This window comes from Aythya marila (assembly GCF_965140915.1).
Source record: "Aythya marila genome assembly, chromosome: 1".
Classification (NCBI taxonomy): domain Eukaryota; kingdom Metazoa; phylum Chordata; class Aves; order Anseriformes; family Anatidae; genus Aythya; species Aythya marila.
Genome location: NC_139042.1, coordinates 96,489,538 through 96,514,832, shown reverse-complemented (window position 1 = coordinate 96,514,832; position 25,295 = coordinate 96,489,538). Strand labels below are relative to the sequence as shown.

General features: G+C 41.3%; 1 protein-coding gene across 1 annotated transcript; it reads left to right on the top strand.

The window, feature by feature from the left end:
• Window positions 1–204: 204 nt before the first annotated feature.
• Window positions 205–24,327, top strand: LOC309874112 (trifunctional purine biosynthetic protein adenosine-3-like). Its single transcript, XM_082752043.1, has 22 exons — window positions 205–326; window positions 2,062–2,210; window positions 2,999–3,094; window positions 3,784–3,958; window positions 5,577–5,688; window positions 6,221–6,280; window positions 7,109–7,234; window positions 8,008–8,095; window positions 9,495–9,580; window positions 10,082–10,250; window positions 11,606–11,837; window positions 11,968–12,062; window positions 12,782–12,891; window positions 14,932–15,130; window positions 15,702–15,953; window positions 16,245–16,397; window positions 17,688–17,894; window positions 18,643–18,786; window positions 19,126–19,256; window positions 20,777–20,918; window positions 22,027–22,142; window positions 22,436–24,327. The coding sequence occupies exons 2-22, from the start codon at window positions 2,066–2,068 to the stop codon at window positions 22,706–22,708; spliced, it is 3,111 nt and encodes a 1,036-aa protein (XP_082608169.1). The 5' UTR covers window positions 205–326; window positions 2,062–2,065; the 3' UTR covers window positions 22,709–24,327.
• Window positions 24,328–25,295: the final 968 nt, after the last annotated feature.

The window sequence follows — 25,295 nt, the reverse complement described above, 5'->3', positions numbered from 1 at the left end:
ACATTGTAGGACTGATTGGTGGGGAGGAGTTGTTTTTGTCATTAGCTAAAGAAAAATGGAAAGAGAGGAGAATAGTCCACACTGCTGAAGTCTTTGGGGAGGTCTGTTTCGAAGAGCAGGTGGCATTAAGGCGATTCAGCCAGGCTACTGTCAGACAGCATAAGGGGGGACGGGGCAGCATGCAGGTCTGTCTGCTTCTTTCAGCCTCTCCCTGGCTTTAGGAGTCAAAAGTCATTTGGATCTGAAGCAGGAGCAGAAGGAAGAACTCAAATCCATCTGGAGGACTCCTCAGCCTTTTGTGTGAACAAACTGCAGGGTCTGACACGGTAAGGGTAGATGATTCAAGTGAGACATCCCTCTCCACAACCTTTCTTCTAGGACTGTCTGTCTTACCGGCTTTCTTTTCATCCAGCATGGATTCAAGTTGTTTTGTAAAAAAACATTTTTCATGTCTTCACTATGATGTGAAATGGAAATGTACATTTTTCCCACAGGATAAGAGGCACTGCTTGGTTTCACTGTGTTTCTAGTTAGGAATTTGAGTTTATTCTGCCGAATAAAACTTTGGTGAATTGTGAAATTATATGTAAGGAAAAATAGTTTTGCTTTTAAAGACACTTTGCTTTTTACTAACAACCATAATGTCCAGTGATACTTTGTAGAGATCATGTTGATGTCTTTGTTATAGATACAGAGGTTGTAACCCTTTTCTTTTAAGCTCACGGCACCTTCCTTGTGACTCCAGAATTATTTGTCAAGCAGTAACAACAGACGAAGGCTGACATATTGTGCAGTTACCCAGTATTAAGGGGAAAAAAAAAGAAAAGTTTGTTGCAAGGACGTGGGTCTGGTAATTGATAGAGTATTAAGGATATGCTCTGTGTTTACATGCATAGAATGCAATACCTAAAACTTAGATTTTCTGCCAAAAACAAAATTAACAGTCTCTTAGATAATCCCCAGCAGTCGATAATTCCCTGGGACAGGGTACCTGAAGAACTTATATTGTACTTGGACAATTTAATAACTATGAAAATATCTAGAGTTAATTTTCATTTTGTTGATGTTAGGTTAGGGCATCTTAATACTGTCTCGGGAACTAGGAACATGGTTGTTGATGTATTGCACACAGTTCGGTGAACATCTTTTCTGAAATATTATACCTCAGTGGCACACAGCTTCTGTTTGCCTTTGGAAGCTATTTAATGAACTCAAACCAATGGTCATGATTTCCTGGGAAAAGACTGATGACATTGCCTGCAAAGCTGTTGTTTTATGGTGACTTCAATTTATTATCAATTTCCTGGGTAAGGACTGGTTTATGCCAATAGCATCTTCCCTAAAGGTCAGGTGCTGAGATTGTTTTTCTTTCTGACATTTGTCTACACTCAGCACATGCAGAAAAATTAAGTTTGCAGATGTGAACTGTGGTGGGTATGATAATATTTCTGAAATAAATCAAAACTAATTTGCCTAGAAATATTACGGAGGAACTGATTAAATGTCAGTGTGGTAGTGAAATTAGCAGTTGTTCTTTTATTGGGCATGCTGTTCTGCTCAAGTTACCCTCTTAGCAATTGTCAAAGTATAAAATCTGTTCTGAAAACTGTCTTTGCTGTTTATTACTGAACATGTTTACTACACTCATGAAAGTTCCTGGATTGACCAGGGTGTTCAGTTTGAAATATCTGGTAAGTTACCTAGAGCATGTGTATGAAGCTTTCTGTTCTGTCCTGTGTGATCGTGTGAAGGACATGATGAGACCAGGTCATGACAAGATTATTTCAGCCTGACTGCTTAAGAGAGGAAATGTTGACTATGCTGAAACAAGCGGAAGAATTCTCAATGATTTCACTGTGGTCAGTATTTAAACCAAAATGTGAATGCTGCAGCCATCCAGTGACGCTACTGGTGCGGTCACTGTGTTCTGATGTCTTATAGATACCTTTCTGATAGAAAGTGGATTGCTTACCATTTTTTAAATATATTTTTTGCTTATTTTTATATGGGTTTGTGAAATAAGTAGGTAACTCTATACCTGATGACTTTGGGTTTGCGCAGGCTCATGGCTGATCGGGTGCTTGTCATCGGCAGTGGAGGGAGAGAGCATGCGCTGGCCTGGAAGCTGGCCCAGTCCCCACATGTAAAACAAGTGTTTGTTGCTCCAGGAAATGCAGGAACAGCTGACAATGGAAAAATTTCCAATTCAGGTAAAAAGGGAGGGAAAAATCAAATACTGTCCCACGCAATCAGTAGTACAGGTGTGGAAATTGAAACAAAACTGACCGCGTTTATATTCAATCAATAGAAGATAACAGTTATTCTTTTCCTTTACTGGTACTACAAATTATTTAAGGCACCTTTTTTTGTTTGTTTTGTTTTGTTTCTGGATACTAGAACTGCCTAATGAAGCATCACTTTGTGTCCATTTTTAGCCTAGCTTCTTAAAATAGCAAGGCTTTTGCGAGCCTGTGTATTTCTGTACCTCATCTCTTTCCTCCTACTATTATGATTGAATTCATCGACCAATTTAATTCAAACTTAGCAGTGGAACAGAAGTCTCAGAGATGCTACCTGCTGGATAGGAACTGCTTTGGTGTCTGCCTAGGCTGCTTGGCTAAATTTAGTTCTATTGTTCACTGGCATTTATTAGATCTTTGCTCAGATCTTAAGGCTGAGTTTCCTTATGCAGTGAAGGTTTTATTTTTTAAATATTTTAGTCTGTTATGATAAGCAACTTTTAAAAGTTTATACTGAATGCAGTTAATAAGTTAGCGAATGTGTATTAAAAACAACAGTGCAAATTGGAAATGTTCACTTTTCATTCTGGACTCTATTATTATTATATGATTTGTTTTACTTTGCCATTCATGGCCTGTGGTCTCTTTTAGTATTTTAATCATACCTCTAAGGGAGATGGAACATTGATACTCTCACTTTCCATCTCTTATTTAGTCTTTGTATGGATAGCTTAATTATACATCCTTTTCCTTTTCAGCTGTATTAGTGAGCAATCACACTATTGTTACCCAGTTCTGCAAAGATCATAATATTGGACTTGTGTTAGTTGGACAAGAAGCTCTTTTGGCAGCTGGTAAGCTGGAATAAATTATCTTGGCAATAAAAATCAGCTCCTTGCACCTTGCTTTAAAACGATCTCCTTAGGATCATAATACACAGACTGACTTCATTGAACTGAAGTGGAAGCAATTTTGGAGTATCTTGTAGATGTAGGTTAAAGGCAGCTGACAATATTTTGCTGGATAGCTGTATGCTGCTTTTTATATGTTAGAAATCAGCAGGGGAAATCATGCAGGATCACAAATCAGTGATGGTTACAAGTATTCTCGTCTTCCTCTGCTTTTGTCTATATAAAGAGTTTTCTTGCAATGGTCCTAACATTGCTGCTGTATGCGACAGTGCCCAAACCATCACTGACATTTATTATAATGTAGTACAGTAAGATCTCCATGTCTAAAATAGTGAACAGAAGTACCAAACAGTCCTAACTGTAGCCATGGGTTGGTAACTGTGACTGGGCTTATTAATAAAAAGAGCTAAAGACCTCTTTACAGGTCTTTAGCTAAACTAAAGTTAGTCAACTAAACAATGAAGACGATCATTGGATATTCGGAACCTTATTTTAAGGATTAATTTGCTGTTTGAGACATTGAAATGTGTTAACAGACTACTGCAGTGTCTATGTAGCGTTCATTTTGTCAGAATGATGTTTCCAAAGACACAACTTGCTATTCTTCTTCTTTTGCTATTTTTGATAATTAGGGATTGTCGATGACTTGCGAGCAGCTGGAGTTAGGTGTTTTGGACCATCTGCAAAAGCAGCCCAGCTAGCATCCAACACCAGCTTTGCCAAAGCATTTCTGGATCGACATGGGATCCCAACAGCAAGGTGGAAAGCCTTTACCAATCCCCAGGAAGCTTGTAGGTTTATTATTAGGTAAATATTTGGATACTGGAAACTCCTTTGTCAAGTTATCTATGCACTTAGCCTTCACCCATGATAGTTACCTAGAACTAGTGAGTTAGTGTTTTCTTTTCAACTGTCAAGCTTTTCAAGTAGCTACTGAATACTTTTGAATCAGTTTTGTGATAAAAGACAGATGACAAAGGTGCAGGATACTTTAAGAGGTTGATTTTTCTCTTCACAGATCACAGGTCTTCTTCCTTTTAATCGGCTTCTTCAGGATGCTCTTTAGCCATTTAAAACAAAGGAATGTGGCAGAGAAAATGATTTAAATCTATTTTTGTATAAGGGCAGGAATCATTTCTACACAGACAGAAAACAGCTACATCTCTATAGAGTGATTTGGGAGGGGCTGGCCAAATACTCCTAACTTAAAGAAAATATTCCTATTTCTTCAGGGACACACAACATCTCTCTCTACATGTAAGGGAAATGCAACTGGTTATCTCTGCGAGCGCTTTGAGCAGTAATGCCTCTGAAGTCATGGGGCATCCTGTGGGAGAATAACTTCACACTGTGGCTGTTTAGGTCCAGTGTCACAGCAGCTGCTGTGTTCAGCTACAGAGGCCCACGTTGGTCTGTGTGTTGGTTTCACAAACTCCTTGTCTTTGCTGTTGTATATTACATGTGATATATTAAAAACAAAACAAAAAAATACTTTTTACTGACTTTGTTCAATGCTGTAACAGCATTGTCTGTATTATGGCCATGCAGAAAAACAGAACAACAACTTCTATGTTTATAAGTATGCCTAAGACTTTAAAAACAAAAACTGTATATCAGGTCAGCATATTGAGCTGTGGAATAAAGGAGGTCTGTGTGAACCTACGTTGGCTGCTTGTAAAAATCTGGGTTTGTGATTTATCCAAATATAAATCACAATGTGGAAAAGAGGAATGAGATGTTTCAGAAAATAGACTAGTGTGATGAATCAGCTCTTCAGAAGTGTCATTTCACTGTCCACAACCTGGAGAGAGGTGAAGAGATAAAGTGTAGTTAAAATATGTTATACTTTTTTTTTTTTTTTCTTTTTATTTTTATCCTTTCCTCCAGATTTATTCTAAGAGTAAGCAAATCAATTCTGTGGATACAGCGTTAATCCACTAGGGCTTAATGTATCCTTTATGTGCAAGACCTAGCTTAGCCTTAACCTTACAACCCTAATCAGAACTTCCATAGTGGTTTGTAGATTTATGTACTATAATGTGGTCTTGTGAGCCTATAAATCATCAGTGAGTTCATCTTTCCAGCCCTATGACAGGAATAAAATAGTAACCCAATTTAGGGAAAAGAGGAAGAAACTGCAAGGTGTTAAAGTTAAGTGACTTGTTCAAGTGTATACGCTGAGTTGGTGTCAGAACCAACAGAACACATGGATTTCCAGTCCTCAGGCCTGTGCTGAGGGATATAAGAGCCCATTCACATCCGTGACAGGATGGACTAGCAGGAAATGTGCTTTTCTGATGCATTATTCCTCAATTCCTCTAAATTCCATTTAGAAAAATGGAAGGACGTAGGGAAAATTGAGCTTAAAAATGTGCCTTTCACTGGATGCAGTAGGGATGACTGAATCTTTTTCTTTTATTTAAAGCACAGACTTTCCTGCACGAGTTGTACGGGCGAGGGGCCCTGCGGCTAGAAAAGAAGTGACTATTGCAGCCAGCAAGGAGGAAGCCTGCAGAGCTGTCCAAGATATTATGCAGGTGGAGAAATCTTTACTTAAACAGTGGGAATATCATTCACCTAGTTGACTAAGAACAGGGTGAACCTCCCAGGTTGAATCCATCCAGCTTCTGCATTAGGGTTGGAAATTAGGGTTGGCTGCAAGCTTTCAGTCTGCATGTCTGTGAGATTTGATCACTGTGGGATTTTTCCCCCTGTTCCTCACCCTTATGGGTACTGAGGAGTTTCTCATGTTTGCCCTCAGACAGGGGGGACTGAGCAGGACTCTGGGGAGCTTGTGACTGGACTCTCGTTCCCACACTATGTCCCACCTTCCTGCCCCTCCAAGTTTTCCACTTTCCTTTGGCTCCTGGGGCCTGATAAAAGGTGCATTTAAATGTCTCTTAATTACCTCCAAATGAGATTCTGTTAGCTTTTCTCAGCATACAAGAATTCAACCAAGCTGGCATTTTTCATATCCATTGTCTTTTCTGTTAACAGAAAATAGATGATGTAGCCAGTAGATGCTGTGTTTACTGACTGACAACTTTTTCTTTGTTTGTTTTTGTGCAGGACAGGATGTTTGGAGAGGTGGTTGTCATTGAAGAACTTCTTCAAGGGGAAGAACTTTCTGTATGTGATCAGTGGTGTGGTTATGTGCTTTTATTCCTTGTCCTTATTGCTGTGCTTTATGCATAAACACAAAAACATACTGTTTCAAATAGTTTTGTAGGCTTGTTTGTTTTATTTGACACTACCATAAATAATTATGGAAGGTAAGTAATTTTACATCATTCTAATCTGTCAGTGGAATTTTCTTTTACATTAGCCATAAACCTGCAACTGCGGCAATCTTTTTAGGTGGAAATTGATCTTTTTTTCCTAAGGTGACCTAAAACAGGTTTGTATGGACTTTGTCTTGGCCATTCTTGTTACATTATTAATTTTGTGCTAATACTTAGTGTCGACTTTATCACTTTTCTTACTGTGGGTTATTTCTCAGCGTCAGGAGAAAACCTAAGCATGTATATTATGTGCCAGGCGAAAACTGAAAACAAATTCTTCGTGTTCTGCACTGAGAATGCCTCACACACATTCAGGCCCCAGATTTGCAAGCACAGATGTTTAACTTCAAACATACTCAAAATAGGAGTAATTCTGTCAAGCCGAGGACTGCTATTTATGTGTCTTAAGGCAGGCATATGTCTAAGTCTTGCCTGATAGGTCGAGATCTAGTTCATCAGAAAGGAATTTTTATGAAGGCCATCATTTCTCCTGATCATTTGAAAATAAGAGAGCTTAGTAAGCTTGGAGCAGAATAAATGGATCCCATTGCTTTTTAGCTTTGATTCCTACCTATTCCTGGCAGATTCCCAAATTTATCTCTGTGACCAGTAGTGTTAACTTCCCTTAGGACAGGATGTTGTCACTGTTTGCTGTGTCCTGTGCCTCTCTTAACAGTGCCTGTGCTTCACGGATGGTGTCACTGTTGCCTCAATGCCTCCAGCCCAGGCCCACAAACGATTATTGGATGGCGACCAAGGCCCAAACACTGGAGGGATGGGAGCCTACTGCCCGGTTCCTCAGGTATAGCCGTCCTCCTCAGCCTGCAGTAAGGCTGATCACACACCTGTGGTTAATACACCTTTAGAGCCCAATTTTGTTTCTGTTGCATATGATGAATTTCTTCTGGAATTGATTGTTGCTGTGCTTGTGTAGGAGTAACACAGGGCTCAACCTTTAGTAGCTGCTCTTTAGGATTTCGTGAGCTAGTGTTCTGAGGAATACTCTTTTTCACCTTTTCCTATTATTCCTAAACTTGGTGTTTATTTTTTCCTTCTCTCTAAACTTGGTGTTTACCTTTTCCTTCTTTCTAAATTTGTCATTTACCTTTTCCATTGCTTATAAAATTTGTGTTTCTCTGCTCCAATTAGCATCACTTGAAATGTCCCTGCAAAATTTCCTGCTTGCCTGGAGTCTTTGTCTTGAACATAACCATGGGTTTATTTTTGTTAATTCTTAAAGCTGACTACATTGTTGTATATATGCTGCTCGAGTGTACTATTAGTGTGTTTTTCTGGAAGTACAGAAACAATCTTACTGCATACAGCCCAGGTTTTCAGTGTCTCAAACCTTCTTAAACTTGTCCCTTTAAAGAAAGAAACAAAAAATCCCAGGAGACAGAGCATCAGTGTATCTGTCCTTCAGGCAGCAACACCCTAATGGAAGGAGCATACTGGATGAGGGTGGGACTGTGGGAAACATAGCTGAGGCATTCACTTACCCCAGCCCTTCCAAGTCCTAGGAGCTAGTCCAGCAAGTGTCATCACTGTCTCAATCAGTTTGATGTTGATCATCAGGTTCCAGAAGTTCTTCTAGAGAAAATCAACGATGCTATCCTTCAACATGTTGTTGATAGTATGAGGCAAGAAGGAGCAGCATACGTAGGTGAGTAAGCATTCAACTGAAAATCAAGATTAGTTTCATTACTGGCAATTGCTTTTGGATTCCCAAACAATTTTGTCAAAAACAAACAAACAAAAAAGTTCATTTTTCACGCAGTATTAAGCCTCACTGATTTGTTTTGTAGCTTGTCCTTTGGAGAGAAGAACTTTCTTCTTTTCTTCAGATGACATTTCAGGAGATTTCTCATGCCTGCTTTTTTTTTTTTTTTGTTCAGTGCAGACTAACAGACATATTTCTTATTAGCTATAAAACAAAAACATCAGTCAGAATGTGGGAAGCTTGCAAACTATGTGGGCCCTTGCATTTGATTGCTATGACTGTTACTTTTAAAAATAAATTAATCTCATTAGCTAGAAATCACTCAATCTGAGTAATACTGAGCTATAAAACATACTGTATTTTTATTAAATTAGAACAATTTTTAAAACAGTTGCAACCAGATTCTTTGTAGGTTGAGGTATTAGATGTACTTAAGTTCAGTCATACTGTTCACTTCTGGATACAGCAATGTGAGTTATCTTTGTCTTAAGCATGTTTTGAGAAAAGGAAGGAGATGCTCACAGCTGTCGCTTTATGACAACAATTTATTGGTAGGGAAGACTATCAACACATGTGCGAAGAGTTGTGTCCCAGTCTTGAGAGACGCAGTGTATTCTCTGCTATTTGGTAACATTTTTGTAATGCTCAGTACGATTTTACAGTGCTGCAGTAAGAAATGAGTGGATGTTGAGCATTTTTAGGATGATGGTGGAGGACCTGATGCTTTGTGGGGTTTAATGTTTAACACTTGTTATTCTCTAGAGATTGGTTTTCCAGTTAGACAATGAAAGGCCCACTTTGGATCACCATATTCATGTGCGTGTTGCAGTAGAAATCACAGAGTATCAACTTCAGTAAATATTCATTTGTTTTTGTTTATTAGCAGTGGTTATGAATTTTGGTTTGGCATTTTTGCCTGAACACAGAGTTACATTCTATATTTATGCATTACAGTAACACACTCAATGGTAAGAAAATTGCAAGGTCTACATAATGGTCTTTTATGGGAACTGTTTGCTTTTTTTTTCATCCTGTCAGTTCCATCTGATCTCTGAATGCCTGCAATTAGAGGGCTGCAGCAGAAGGCAGAACTTGCCTTTCTGATGCAGAGAGGTTGCTTTCCATTGTATTCAGTCTAAAATGTGATGCAATATTCATCACATTGCTGCTAGCCACTTTGCTGCTTACTGTGGATTTATTATGACTTGTGTCAAACTGCTTGCTGAATCCCTGCTCCTAATTTCTTACAGTTAGCAGAAATAAACAGTATGTTGCGTTTCAAAGAATTCTTGAAAAATGAACATTTAAATTCATTTTCCTGATTGTGTTTTTTTCTGAGCAGGTGTGCTGCAGACGGGGTTAATGCTTACCAAAGATGGTGTGAAAATTTTAAACTTTAAATGTCAGTTTGGTGACCCTCAGTGCCAGGTGAGTGACAGATACTGGAAGCTTACATATGTTTCATTCTTTTGCCTCTGGCTGTTATATCTTACCTCTCGGGAAATATGCATAAAATATTTGGATTTATGTCTTCCTTCCCTCAACATGCAGATCAGAAAGAGAATGTCTTAGGTGATGTATGAAGTAATTTAAAATTTTATCTAGGCAGCTTCTGTGAATTACTAGTTAAAGAATTTAAGTTAAAGAGCTGTTCCTTCAATTTTATTTTTCTGGGTAGAAGCATACTGGGAGGGGCCTAAATTCATGTGCCATCATCTCACATCATGTTACAAATTTCTGCCTGTTGCAAAGAGATGTTACAAATTAGTGCTCACCAATGGGTTCCAAATCTAGAGATATAGGGAAATCCAGTATTTTCAGTTTGGCAGCTACAGGTTTTATTCTGTTAATTGAATTTTCCCTAAGGTGATTCTCAGTAAGCCAGCAAAATAAGAATGAACTTCCATCACCATGAAAATTTTTATGCAGGTAATCCTTCCACTGCTTAAAAATGATTTGTATGAAGTGATTCAAGCAACAATTGATGGCAAACTCTGCAGCTTCATGCCAGCCTGGTCAGAAAACAGTACAGCTGTGTGTGTGGTCATGGCAAGTCCAGGATACCCAGGAGACTATGACAAAGGCATGGAAGTAACAGGTAACTTGAGAAGCTTGTTCACTATTTACTTTCAGCCTAGCACTTCAGAAAGCTTGCATTTACTTCTTCTCCCAGAGAGCTGAACTGCTTTCCTTCATCCCACCCCTCACACTCTGCAGAATCTGCCTTCATCAATCACTCCTTGTCCTTGTGGAAGAAATAACTCTTCAGTAAGATTGTTTAGCTGAAATGCTTCCTGTCCAAAGTAGCACAGGGCCTCAATGTTTAAAACGGCATCATTCTGTAAAGCGCAGTCTGTAGCTGGCTGCTGAGATAAGAAGGTGATAGGGTGTTAAATCTTCCCGGGACAACCATGGTACATCCATGTGAGATAGTGTGACCACCCTGCTTGTTGATCACAAAAAAAAAAAAAAAAAAAAAAAAAAAAAAAAAAAAAAAGATGGTCAAAGCAAGGAAATTTAATCCATTATTTTATTATCGTACTCCAAGCCCTGGAGTTGTGGGGGCTTTATTCACACCTTTCTGTTTTTCACATTGAATCCCACATTTTAATGGCTTAATAACAAACACTTTATTCTGGAGTATTCCTTAAGACATGACGAGAAGGAGTTAGGTTTCCATTGCGGCAAGGCCAGCTGTGGCTCAGCTTTGACCTTGTCAGGGCAGTGCTGTGGTGATGCAACACCCTGTACCTCCAGCAAGTGAAATGGTTCCTTTTACTCATTTATAAAATCTATCTAGCTGATAGCAAGGGGAAAACTGTGTTTTGTTTTGCTTTTTCCAGGGGATGGCAGCAGTTCCTCCTCTTCCCTTATCTTCTTAAAATATGATCCTCTCAAAAATCCCTGAGGAATTTGCTTCCCTCTGAGAGGAAAATGCATGGAAACACATTAAAAGAACAAAATAAATCATTTGTTTTAGCCCTCAGACAGCCACCTGCAAGTGATTGTAGAGTAGATTCCAAGTATGGTAGGGAATTATGTGGAGTAGGCACAGCAGAATGGCTGGGGGAGTGCTAAGGTAACACTAACATGAATGGTTTAATATCAGGGAGAAGAGGGAGTCCAAGCAGTCAATCGTTGTGTATTGTGGGATGATTTCATGCATTTCATGAAAAGCTCAGCAATTACAATATTCAGCACAGTTTTGCCATGGCAGAAGGTAGTTGAATGTTCTCCCATAGCACCTGGATCCCTTATTTTTGTTCCTGTGTGATCCCTGTCCTTACTGGCTGGCTCAGAAGGGAATGACTGGTAATGCTGTTTCTCAGAGGAAAGGTGAAGTGGGAAGCTTCATCGTTCTTCTCCCTTGACTGAAGAAAGGACTTCAATCTTCACTGTTTTACCAACATGGTACGTGGTTAAAAATACTCAGAGTTCCTTTTGCTTTTGCAGGGCTGCTTCAAGCCAAAGAGTTAGGGCTGCAGGTGTTCCACGCTGGCACAACGCTGAAGGATGGCAGAGTGGTTACAAGTGGCGGCAGAGTCCTCTCCATTACCGCTGTTAAGGAGGATCTGATGAAGGCACTGGGAGAAGCCAACAGGGGAGTAGCAGCCATTCGTTTCAAGGGTGCCACTTACAGGAAGGACATTGGCCACCGGGGTATACGGCTTCTCAAACAGTCTCTGTATGTAAGCAAAGGCACGAGCAGAAATAGATGCCAGTCCAAAGCTCTGTCTGATGTTATCGTTTGTGTGATCAGTGATGGTCTAGGAAAATGTCGCTATTGCTGCTAGCATGTCGTTTCCTCCCCGCAGGGGTCTGATATACAAAGAGAGATGTGTGGAAGCCATAACCAATGATGTTTTGTTTCATCAGCCAAAAAGATCAATTGTAAGTGGTACCAGATCAGGTAAGATCAGGAACAATCTTTGAATTTCCTCAGTAGTGAAACCAGAACTTTTTTTATTTTTTATCCCAGAAGTTGAACAAATCTTCTCTTGGCATTGAAACTGAGTTAGAGAAAGTGGGCTGGGCTCACCATGAAGAAAGAAAACTCTCATTTCTTCCTCATCCCTCCTTATGTCTTAATTAAAAGATAGTGGGCTTAACATGGGAATGAGTGCACTTTTTCAAGGGTGGTCTAGTGAACAGAATAACTCCTGGATTAATGGAATAGTTTTGTACATCACTGGGCAGAAGTTATCCCACCAGATGTACACATGAGTACAATATCCAAACAGCTGTTAGGATGTGGCTAACAATCCCTGCACTTGTTATTTGTCCTTTACTCTTAATAGTGATCTGTTGAGGAAAAAAATTTGTTGATTTTTTTTCCCTTTGAAAAAGGAGCCACATGAAGAAAAAAGTGCACTGTTAAAAGTTCAGTATTTTTTATCCTTTTTTTTAATGCACAATCCAAAGGTCACAAACACAGAATAATAACTATCTGTTTACAGCACCATGAAAGATATGATTTCAGGGTCCCTGCTTCACAAAGCTGTGCATGTTTTGTCAGTGGACACAGTGCTGTCTTGTCCAAGAAACCGTAATTTGCAATATTCTCTTGGTGAGTATGTTGGGTCTTTTTATTTACTTTTAAATGATCCTTTACATATTTCTATTTCACAGGCAGTCATTCAGAAATAAGAGGCTTTACTGGTTTCTTTGACTTAAAGGCATCTGGTTATGATGATCCCATCTTGGTATCTCAAACTAAAGGCCTTGGATCTAAACTGCAGGTAACTTGCAACTTGACTGCAGCAAAGCTCATGTTATCTCCCAAGACTGTTTAAACAGCACAGCAAATTGTATCATTTACACCTTTCTGAGCCTTTTAAGTACATCCCAAGTCCACTGCAGTGGTCAGCTGGACTTCTTAGGTGATCACTCGAGCAAGGCATGTGTCACTGGGAATCTGGAGAATCTGTATATTTTGTGATAAAATGATAATAAAACAGAACATATAGCCATGCACTTGAAGAACTAAGAACCAGAATTTCCGCTATAAATTAAAGGATCCATTGGCATTGATAAAGATCAATTCAGGGAGAAACTGGTACAGAAAAACACTGAAATTATTACTGTCAAGCTGAGCTTAATAAATTGTATGCAGAGAGGCAGCATTATTACCTCTGTCAGGGTGCTGGAGGAAAAGAAGGATAGAGGAGATAAACATAAAAGGGAGAGAGAAGCCAGTAGCTAAATGCTGCTAATTATACCAAAATACAGTGTCAGTTGAACCAGGAATATATTTACATAGGGAATCAGAAGGCAGCTTTCAGCCATCAGAGGAGTGGAGGTCTGAAGCTGCCTTTCACAGCTAAAGCAAGTTATTTTTTTCAGGTAGGTGTTTATACCTTTAGTAATGAGATGATGTGGTGTGACTTCCTGCACCAGCAGGAGGCCGAGCATAAACCAGGCAGCCTTTTGCAGTCATACATTCCTGAACACCTCTGAGCATGAAAAAGCAATTGCTGCTGGCTCTTCTGGGTATTTGCCCATAAGCGTGGCAGAGAGACATTCCCAGACTGTTCTGAGACCCTCAGTTGTCCAAAACAAGTTGTCCAATGCCTCTACAAATTGTTACTGGATCAGGGAAAAGGAGTTGTTATAATGCAACAAAGGATGTGAGCTGACTGGTTTCCACAGCACCTCTAAGTCAACCAGAGGGTGAAAGAAGTCAGGCTTGTAAATCAAACTCCAATTTTGCGTGGGTGTTGCTGTGTTATCACTTTGAAGCCAGTGATAGCATTCATCTGCATTTTGCCATTGCCTGTCCTTCAGGGCTGGGCTTTTCTGCACTGGTATAACTAAAATGATAAAGCTTTGTTAGTAAAAGGTAGTTACCTTGAAACTTTATCCATACATATGCAGTCTTTGTCCTGTTTCAGACCCTGAAGTGGTAACTAACAAAGCTAAATTGCACTGTGTGAGTTGGAACAGTACCTCTACATCAGTAGCTGGTGCAAGTAGAACTGCTCTGGTGTATCCCTGGCGGTGCAGAAACTTCTGTTTATATTAAAATAGTGTAAATGGCACTACTTTGTAGGAGCCATCATGTCTGAATTAGGTTTCATTACTCGTAGGGTGCAAATAACTTGATAATTTATTTATTTTAAACCCAATAATAGCCTTCCTGAAGGAAACAGGATGTTCCTTTCTGGAAGACCTACCTATAGACCAGGCCCTTGTTGTTGTCTGTGATATGAGACAGCTGGGATGAAAAGACTCCTTGTGGAGGGTGGGAGAGGAGAATCTCATTCCTTGTGGGCTTGGAGAAGAACAAGCAAACTGCTTAATGACATTCTTTCAGTTTGGCTGTGTAGCCCAGTGAAATTAGTAGGCAAAAGTGAAGCAAAACACACAATAATGTTTAAGCAACCTGGTCTTCTTTTCAGAAATTGCTAGGATGTTCTGTAAGTTGGATGTCCCAGGAATTGGTAACTGCTTTCAGACACCCCTTATTCTGGATTTGACATAGCTTTCCAAAAAGCAAGCAAACAAACAACCCCAAATGTCAATTTATGGGTAGCTGAAGTTAGAATTTGAATTAATCTTAAAAAAAAAAAGGGGGGGGGGGGGGGGGGGGGGGGGGGGTTCTCTTTGAGAAAATGAGATGGTTTCTCTTGATCTTGATTTTTCTTGAAGGTATCTTCCATGGTGTTTTCTGTTGTGATTCTTATTAGGGTAAAGAAGAAGATATCTGCTTAGTTGTCTGACTGACGTCTGAGTTCTGCGTCTCTGTTGTCACCACTGCTGCTCCCTCCCATGTTTTGCAGGTTGCACAAGCGTGTAAGAGACATGACACCATAGGGCAGGACCTGGTTGCTGTGTGTGTCAATGACATCCTGGCTCAAGGAGCAGAGCCCCTCTTCTTCCTCACCTATTTTGCCTGTGGCAAACTTGATGTCGATGTGACTCAAATGATCAAAGAAGGAATATCTGAAGCATGCAGAAATGCAGGATGTGCTTTCCTAGGTATGAACACACTTCTTCTTTGATATTTGAAGGTCCTGACGTTAAAATTATTATTAGTGAATAGAATTTGTAGGCAGAACAATTAAGTGATCTTCGAACAGTTGGTTTCTGTTTGGGGGAAAATAAAAAGGCAAGCATTTGGGCACAAACTCTTTCTCATTTCTAAAATGGGTCAGCACAGAAGGATGATCTTTGCTATTTGTGCATTTGGATCCTGTCTCTCCCTTTTTTATCCTTGTATAAAGGAGAGGAAAATTGCCCATGCCTTACATTCTTGAAGTGCTACATGTTTTCATTCCCTCTCTGATATTCCATCATAAAGTATCAGATAAGAAGCATGAAATACAAGAATGCCTTCTTCTTTCAGTAAGTCCATAAAGCTTTGTTTTGTTGAAGCCATGAGCTAAGAAACTGAGAAGGATTTTTAAAATGCATCTGAATGTGCTGCTTAGGCTGTATGTCTCTAGAACTGTCCTGGATACATTGTCTATTTTAGGAGATGCCACAGATTTAAAGTTATCAATAAAACATGTTTACAGGTAGAGCTGACTGCTTTTTTCTCCCCACTTAGGCAGGGAGATGGCTGAGGTGACTGGCATGTATTCTTCTGGAGAGTATGACCTGGCTGGCTTTGTGGTTGGTGCAGTGGAGCGAGGGCAGATGCTTTTGGGGCTGCAGAGAGCTGATGAGGAGGATGTGTTCATTGGACTGGCCTCTTCTGGGATCCACGGCCGTGGCTTTAGCATCATAAGGAAGATACTCTTAATGTCCTCCTTACACTACTCCTCCCCAGCACCTGGCAGCTGTGGTGACAAGACTCTAGGTACAACATCTTCTTTCTCAAAAGCAAACCTCCAAATGAATTGCGTCCAGACATTTCCATAACTAGGTGCTGCCACGAGTTGTTTATTTCAGGATGGATTAGGGTTATGCAGTCTTTGGGGTAGGTGTATTTCTTGCTTCCCTAGTTTTAGAAGAGTGGACCAGTGCTGTTTGCTATTTCCCAAGGCTGTGTGCCACAAAGATCAGAAGGGAACCTGTTCAGAGAAGCATTCTCACTAAATGCCTAATATATTTTTTAACAATCTGATTGAACTGACACTTTTGTTTGCAGGAGATGTATTGTTGACCCCAGCAAAACTGTACAGTCCGTCTTTGCTGCCTGTTCTTCGCTCGGGGCACGTGAAGGCTTTTGCCTTTATTGCTGAGGAAGGGTTGCTGGAAGGCATCTCCAGAGTCCTGCCAGAACATGTCAGTGCTGTCCTGGGTAAATATCAAAGATGACTGTTTCTGGTTGACAAAATTTATATACAGCATAGATTTGACTTTTCAGCTTCAGTTATAGAGACCCTCAGACATGTTGTGTGTATACAAAGCTGGAGGCTGAACAACCCAAAGTCAACCTTCCCAAACAGATGGCCAAAAACATTCCTATTTCGAGTAGGCATCAACTGATGAGCACCACCCTCTTGTTGGAGAGGGGAATTTAAGGAGAATTTGAAGGCAGCTTATCTCTAGAACAAAAGGGATTTGAGAAAATTGTGTGCTCTGCAAAAATCTCTCTATATACTAATAATTTTGACCAAACAGTGAAGCTTGTTGAGATAACTAATTTGCATAACTTACTCCACAGCGTGTACACAGACAGAGACAAACACTGCAATTTTGTGGTCGGCAGTAACTTCTTCACAACAGATTAGAATTTGACATCTAAGTTAAAACTTCTTCTATTGAAGCCAAAATTGGGAAGAGTATTAGGAAGTTAAAACAACAGCACCAAACCAAAATTAAAACAACAACCACACATATTGATGAGAGTCCAAAAATATTAAGGTGATAGGAAGGGGAGAAGGAAGGAGTTTGTACTTCTCTAGAATGAAATTAGAAAGAAGAGAAATAAACTCAGCTTACTAAAGTGGTGCCCAGCTTGCTTATGAGTGGCTAGAACCATGGACAAGATAACAATCCAAGGGGACTGTTTTCTAAAGTGAAGCCAAAGTGGTGAGTCTATACCATCAGACTTTCTACAGAGAAGCTAAGGACATGCCTGCATGAGTAGGGTCACTGTGAAAGCCCATCCATGCTTCCTAATAATCAGCCTTGTTCCAGTCTGCCTGCTAACACACAAAAGTATGCACGCTTATACCAGTCGTTGTTTCTTTGAAACAGAAGACTAGGAACTGCTTAGATAGCCCAAAAAAGCCAGATGTTTTGTTCCGTGGCTTCTGTATCTCTTACAGAAGAGATGTAAGTCATTTGATCTGGCTGATCAAGGATGGGTATGTTTTAATGCGCCGTCATTTCCTACATGTTCTCAGAAAGCCTAGAGATCCCTTTTCTTGCACAAATGGTGTCAAGAAACCTCTGCCTAAGCAGCACCCATAAGCATGACTGGAAGTTGGATCAGTGTCCTTATCGGGCACTTAAAATATCTAAAAGATCTTAAAATATCAAGAATATATGTCTATCAGCTCTCACAATATACCACTGTGTGCAACAGCAGATGGGTAGCAAACATTTGTGCTGACCATACCCGATTTTCAATCTTCTTTTTCAGATGCACTTAGTTGGAAGATTCCTGAAATCTTCTGCTGGCTTTACAAAGAGGGAAACCTGTCTGAGGAGGAGATGGCTTGGACATTTAATTGTGGGATCGGGGCAGTCTTGGTTGTGCAGAAGGAGCTGGCCCAGCATGTTCTCAAGGATGTACAGAGACATGAGGAAGCTTGGCTGATCGGGGAAGTTGTTGCCCCTTGTCACACAGGTTAGCAGGTGTAAGACACCTTGTTAGAAGGTGTCTTAGTGGAAATGACACAAAAATTAAATAGTATGCTTTGACTGAAAGATTCACCTGTATCCTCGTTCAGAGACGTTTCCACCTAGGTGTGCACTACTTATTTTTAACTTGATAGAGGGAGAGTTGTGTAAATGCGATTCTGTGAAGCGCTGAGCATCTCCTGGGAGGTACAAGTTGTGCTCAGCTCTGTAGGAACTGTTCTGTTGCAAGTTTTGGGTAGTTCACATCTATCTCCTGTCATTTTGCTAGGCTTGAGGCCACTTGGTGCCTTCACATCTAGATTTCACTATTAAATACCATGAGAAGTGAATGACTTGTTTTCAGAGTGACATTACTTGAATGGTGCCTTACCTAGATACCTGGTTGAGGCTTGAGGAAATCCCTCTGATGGCTGTCTGTAAGGACTTTAACATTATTTAGTCAACTATATTTTATCACAGTCATGGTAATCAACGCACCTCCTTTCCAGCCCCTTCCCAACTCATATGGATCCCACATAAAGGCCGAGGATAGGCCACAGCTGTGTGCAGTCACTGGTGGTAGTAAGTCTTCCTTCTGCAAGTGACTAACACTAACTTCAGTCAGTGTTAGCATAAGTTCATTGCTGATAGGTTTTGTCAATTGAAACCTATGACTAATGAGCTATACCAAATAAATTTAGATGGGAAAGTAAGATCTGAAGTATTTTACTTTTGTTTTCCTCACATATCTGGAGGAGGTTCTCACATCAAAGTCAAGAATCTTCTTGAAGCTCTGCAGCTCAGCAGCCCCCAGCACCTGCTGAATAATGCTGTTGTAGAGAGTCAACACCAGCCCAGAAGGAACAAAGTTAAAGTAGCTGTTCTCGTCTCTGGAACAGGTGAGCTTTCGTTTATCATCACACAGAGAAATGCTCATACAAAGGAGAGGCTGAATTCAGCCCTGATGTAAATGCATCTACCTTGACTTGTTGTTTGTTTTTTTTTTTTTTTTTTTTTTCTATGGAGCCTTCTAAAAGTAGGGCTATGCTTTGACTGAAAGTCAAGCAGGTGTTTTGTACTGCTTAACAAATGAGCTTTCGTACTGCATAAATTGCTTTCTCCTCTTCCATTTGTGCAGTCCTTGACACAAATATTTTTATTAAATAGTGCTAAGAGTCACTTCTCAGTGATATAGGTGCTCATCTATTTTGTAAATATTTGCTCTCTTTGCATTTGAGGCACAAATCTTGCTGCACTCATCAATTATGCAAAAGAACCAGGCAGTTGTGCTCAAGTTGTGCTCGTCATCTCCAACAAGTCTGGTGTGGAGGAACTACGAAATGCAGCCCGTGCTGGGATTCCCACCAGGGTAAAGGCACCCGTTTCCTTTCCCTTCTAGCACCAGCTCACACTTACTGCATCTGTAGGTCTGTAACGTAATGCTTGGTGAGAATTCGTGTTTCACATCTGTTTAGATCTTCTGTGTGAATGAGTGGATGTAGCACAGAACTGTCAAAAGTATCAGCAGAGACAGGGCTGGAAGCTGTACGGGCCTAACACAGTGCTCGCTGGAGGCTGTGAGTGTCTCTCCTGTCTCTTCAGTGAGCGTTACAGTCCAGAGTTAGGAAGGGACTTAAAATAAGCACGTGCCTACATTTAGAGATGTGTTAGATCTCACTGAAATTAGTATGCTTACGTTTTACTCTTGCAAATGCTTTGATAATTTCAGTCTGAAATTGTAGCCCAAGCAACTTACAGCTCTAAGAGAAGTCAGTAAGATTTCAGGCTCTGCAAAACACAGAAGCATGTTGCCTCCTCGGCTCATCCCTTGATAGAAAGACCATCCTGTGTGCTCAGTCACTTTCAGCAGCACCATCCAAGTCTCTTCTACTTTTGGTCAGTAAAGTGTTACGGAAACTTTCACTGGTTTGTTTCATAAAGCAGAGATACAGAAAGAAAATAACATCATGCCATCGTATTTGGCAAAGCAGAGAAGGTGGCTTTTGAAAACACTGAATGATTTGCAATTTCAAATGCAGCCCACCAGGAACTCCTCTTTCTAATGTTTAATGTTTTAGAGAAGTTATTGTACGTGTACAGCTATGCACAGATGGGAATAAATGCTGTTAGAGGCTCTTCATGTATTAAGAAGTTTTCAGCAAGCTTCCTTAACAGCTGAATTGGATCCATGTTACTGTTTTTTTATTCCTTTTTTTTTTTTCTTTTTCTGGCAGTGTAAAGACTGGCAAAAAAAAAAAAAAAGTTACATTATGTTAAAATTCATTCATATTTTCAAAGATAACAGTAAGATGGTTCTGCAGCCCCTTATTTGAATGTCTTTGTGAGCAGTCAGGAATGAACACGTACATGGGGAATCAGGGAGAAGGGGCTGAGTAGGACTAAAACAAGACTTAACTCCTCCCGTTACATGGGATGTCCAGTCAGTTTGTTGTCTTTCTAGATAAATTAATGATTTTCAGTAAGCACCTACAGACTGACTGGTGATGATGCTGACGTTCCGGAGATCAATATCTTTTGAAGATTCCCCCTTATTTCCTTATTCCTTCACCCTTATTTCCTTCTACTCCATATTACCCAAATTTCTTTTTTCACTCTTTATTTCTCTTTGTGCAGATTTTCTACGTGTAGTAGAAAGCACTTTGTGAGAAACAACCTGTGTTAACTGACAAGTGATTGGGGTGTTCCCAGGAATGTTGATATGAACAGGAAAATCAGATATCCTGAATAATGTGCAAGCTCATAACTCTTTAAGTCTTTGAGTGTTCTGGAATTAATCAGTTCTGCTTTGTCTTTGCTGCTCAAGTAGCTACTCTCATTCACATGAAGTTATTTCCTTGATACAGCTTTTGATGTATTTTAATGCTTCAGGTGATTGATCATAAGTTATACGGGAGTCGCTCCGAATTTGACAGCACAATTGACCAAGTTCTTGAAGAATTTGCTGTCGAACTGATATGTCTCTCAGGATTTATGAGAATTCTGTCCAGTCCTTTCCTCAGGAAATGGAAAGGTAAGAAACTACAGCTCTGTAAAAGAGAAACTAAAATACAGATGCTTAGTTGTACTAGGATTACAGACACATTTCTTCCTCTTACAGTTAATGCTCTCTCAGCCTTGCTGACACTGAGGACTGGATGTAAATCAGCAGGGCTATCATTTGTATTCCTTCCAGCCAGCAACTCTGTGCACTAACAGTGAAGTGCCCTGTGCTGGCACAAGAAGTAACAGAGGAGGCAAAAGCAGTGTTACAGAGTTGGTCTGTCTGCCTTCCTACTGGGAAGGAGAAGTGCCTGTGGTTCAGGCAGAAGTTTGGTTCTGTGTTGTCTGTCCAGGAGCTAGCTGTGGAGTTGTGAGAACTTGCTCCCTGCAGTTGTTTCACAGAAAGCTGCGAGGGGAGGCGATTTCTTAATGTGTCCCCCTCCCAGGGCTGCACCTAGCACTGCTGTGCAGCACGCTGGACACACGGCTGCTGCAGCTCCCTCGGTGAGCATGGCTCTGCTCTGCTCTGGGGCAGAGTTTTCTTTACATGCAGGCCAGCAGCAGAGGGAACGCGTGCTCCTGTCTCCTCCTCTTGGCACCACGTACTGACTCCTGAGGCCTTGCTCAGACATTACTGACCGTGCAGGTTGCATGTGGACAGGCTTCTTAGGGAATCATGTTTCCAGTGAGAATGACCTCCGTCTGTGCAGGGGCTCAGCGTGAGGCTGCAGTGTGAAGCCCTCTGCTTCCAAGCACCTCGTCTGCAGCACGAGGGCTGGTCACCTGAGAGGGGAGAGACTCGTGACTCTCTCTGGCCGTAGCTGCAACAGCAGATGAGGTCCTCAGCCTCAGCTGAGACATGCTTGCCTGGGAAAGCCTGCCCACCATCTCTTGTGTTCCTGGAAGAGTAGTGTTTCCTCAGATCAGAGCAGCACTTCCCCAGATTTCTTAAGAGATCATAAAACCACATCCATTTTTGTTTTTAAACGTGAACGTGCCCTGTTGCATCCTGACTGTTACTGGGACCATTTGAGCTCCTGAGTGGTGCCGACTGCTGTCGGTTTGAACTGATGATCACATCTCACTTGAAGGGAATTCCTTTCAAATTGATTTTTCTTTTCTCTCACACCAATGTCTAGGGAAAATTCTGAATGCTTCCCCATCGCTTTTCTCAGTAATCAAGGGTGGAAATGTCCATCAGCAATCCCTGCAAACTGGGTTCAAAGTCACGGGCTGCACGGTGCATTTTGTCCTGGTAAGTGTCCTCTTGCCTAACAGTGAGGAAGTTGTGAAAGGGAATTTGCCTTTTTTCCCCTTTCTGAAGGCAGCAGCAGGATGAGGTAAAAAGAATGTGCACAGATCTTGGGAACGTTACCAGGTACAATGTGTGGGGGTTCCTTTGCATTTGGAAAGGCAGCTTTACTTTGTGTGTTTGGGGAGACCCTCTGCCTTACTGAGGTATCTCGCGAGACTTTTTTTGCCCTGTTTACATCTTCCGTACCCTCAGGGACACCAGCCTCTCCTAAAAGACCTCAATCTCTGTTGCAGGAGGAGTCCTGCCCCAAAGCAGTGATCCACCAGGAGCCGGTATCCGTGAGGGCAGATGACACCGAGGAGACGCTGTCGGCGAGGGTTCAGGAAGCCGAGTGCCGGGCCTTCCCCATCGCCCTGCAGCTGGTGGCCAGCGGAGCGGTGCAGCTGGGAGCTGACGGTAAAACCTGCTGGAAACAAGAGGGACAAAGTCTGGGCCTTCAAGGGGAGAAGAGTGACTGCGCCTCCTCTCCTGTGGTGCTGGAGCCAGAGGAAAATGAGGTGGTGTAGGCAGGCTGATGGGCGGCTTGCTCTCGGCTCACCTGTCCTTCCTCCTTCCTTCCCTGGACGTGCTTGGCCTGGCCTGCAGGCGTAGCGCTGCTGTGAGTTTCCATTCTGAGCCCCGATCTCTTTCCCCTTAGCTTGCCGCTTTAGTTATGCCCTTTGTAAAACTGGCGGTGGGGGCCAAACTCATTTCAGATCTCAAATTTCTTTGCTGTTTTTCATCTGCTGTGCAAAGAGAGGGCTTGAGCTGTGGAAGTGGGCTTGTGCTTCAGAGGGGAAGGAATTCTTCTGAGGGCTTAATTTTTGTTGGCTCCATCGCGTTGAGGAGCATGAAGAGCTTCATGAAGGAACCACAGCATGGTGACCAGCTCCTTGGATGGAGGAGGCTGGATGTGTTGGGGCTGAGCATGTGATCCTCAGTAATCCAGCCCTCTTTTTTTTTTTTTTTTTTTAACTCCTGGGGATGGACAAATTTCAAAACTGCTGCTACTGGCTCTTTGAGCTGGTGTTGTGCCTTTAAGCAGGCCAAAGTGGGCAGGGAAATGAGTGTTGAAGGAAAACCCCTTTGTGGGCCCTCTTAACAAATAGAGATATCTAGTGAGCTGCCAGCAGAAGAGCCGACCGCCAGCAAGGCAGGGGACTTTTCTGAAGGCAAAACAAAATGAAACAAGCTGCCCTTCATGGATTATTTGTCACTACAAAATAACAGTGCACACCGAATGTAACTCTAGGCACTTTGCCCTGTTCCTCGAAAGGGGGAGCAGACACACATTCCCAGAATTTCATATTAAAACTTTCGGATCTTGAGGGGCAGAAAATTGGTCAGAGGGACTAGAAATAGTTACCAGCTTTCAGACATTTTTCTTCCTCCATCTGTGAAACCTGCAGGATACCCTCAGCTTGACTTGCCATGGCAGGAAAATCTTGAGTTTTTCTTTCTGCTGACTTCATGATTGGCTTGGCCCAAAGAATCACTGCTGTTAAATAAAACCTTTTTCTGTGGGAAGCTTTATAGCTCTCTGCCAGGATAATGACTTGCATGCAAAGTAACATAAATGAGAGGAAGAAATCTAGCTAAGAAATTACATGAAAAAAACTAGAAAAGAAGTAGCCAGAGCTGAACTTCCAGGGGAGGGATCACTAACGGCCATCAGATGCAGTGAAAAACAAACAAAAAAGTGTTCTTTTGGAATTGCTTGTACTGTACGAGTAAGGGACATACTGCACAACTGGCTCTCGGCCATGTCAGGCTGTTTGAGAGCATGAGTCAGCTCCATTTAAAGCATCCAAAGTATTTACTTATTTAATGTGTAGCTAGCGCTGTTTCAGTGCAGGAGGGAAGGGGGAGGAAGGGGAATTCAGCTTCTTGCCTGCAAGCTCTGCAGTTTCTGCACAGAAATCTGTATTTGGCTTTTGCACTCCAACAGCGGGAGCAAGGAACGTGTATTTTCATGATCTAGGAGGAATAGGAAGAGCTGTAACAAGGAGAAATTAACAAATGGTTGGTATTTATAGTTAATATTTATGATAAACACGCTGCTTATTTTGCTCCTGGCCTGTTACAACCGTGTTGTAACTCGATGTTGTATATTCACTTAATGTTGTATACTATTTGGCTTGCATACCAAGCATGACTGATGTTTCAAACCTAACTAATAAACTGTTAAAAGAGAATAGGACGCCTGCTATTGTGCCCTCACAGTTCTCCAGGCTATCACCGCAGTATCAAACAACTTCCTCTGTGTTCGAGGCATCCCTCGGGGACTGGGTGTGGTCGTTCATCTATTCTTTTTACAGACTTTTTTTTTTTTTAGCAGTCTAAGGCCCAGTTCACAACTAAATTTCCTTTTATGGGTTTGCAGAACTGCGGATAGGTGCTTAAATCCCATTTGTCAGCGTTCTTAGACAGCAAAAGACCAGAGTCTTGCTCAAGATGTCTGTGATGGATTGGGGTATTGGATTTGAGGTTGCCTTGTTCTCTGCTTTTGGCCCTCCTGTCAGGGATCAAGCAGTTTTTATCAATGCTGCACGAGTTGTGGTTTCACCACTGGTGGAACAAGTAACATCAATGTGTGAATTCATTTGGGAACGATTTCTTTTTGACTTCTAAGAGATGTGCTGTGTCATGGCTAGTACTGAACTTGTGCAGACTTCACCTCAGGCAGAGCTGGACACTCCCTGCCTCTTATACAACCTCCTCGAGTCAGAGCAGACGGCAAGCCTTGGCGGACAGTTGGCCTGTGGGGACGACTTTCTTCTGCAAAGGTAGGTTTGTACGGAAAAATATGCTGTGATGAAGATTTAGCTTTTATTCTTTGCCTTTTACAAGTACGTTAAAATTTGACCATGTAATTTTCCACTGTATTCGCTTGAGCTTTATCCTCAGTGACAGAAGATGACAGGAATATTTTGTCAGCACGCTTCTTCATCGCAGACCATCTGGCCACAGAAACAGTAAGGTCACCGCGCTCTGGAATTATAACTCACTTTTGCAGGATTGCATGTCTGTTACCTCAGAAACTGATCTGCAGTCGTTGCACTGCAGACATAGGTAGATTCTCTTTCACAAACTCCTTCAGCTTATACCCTTGGA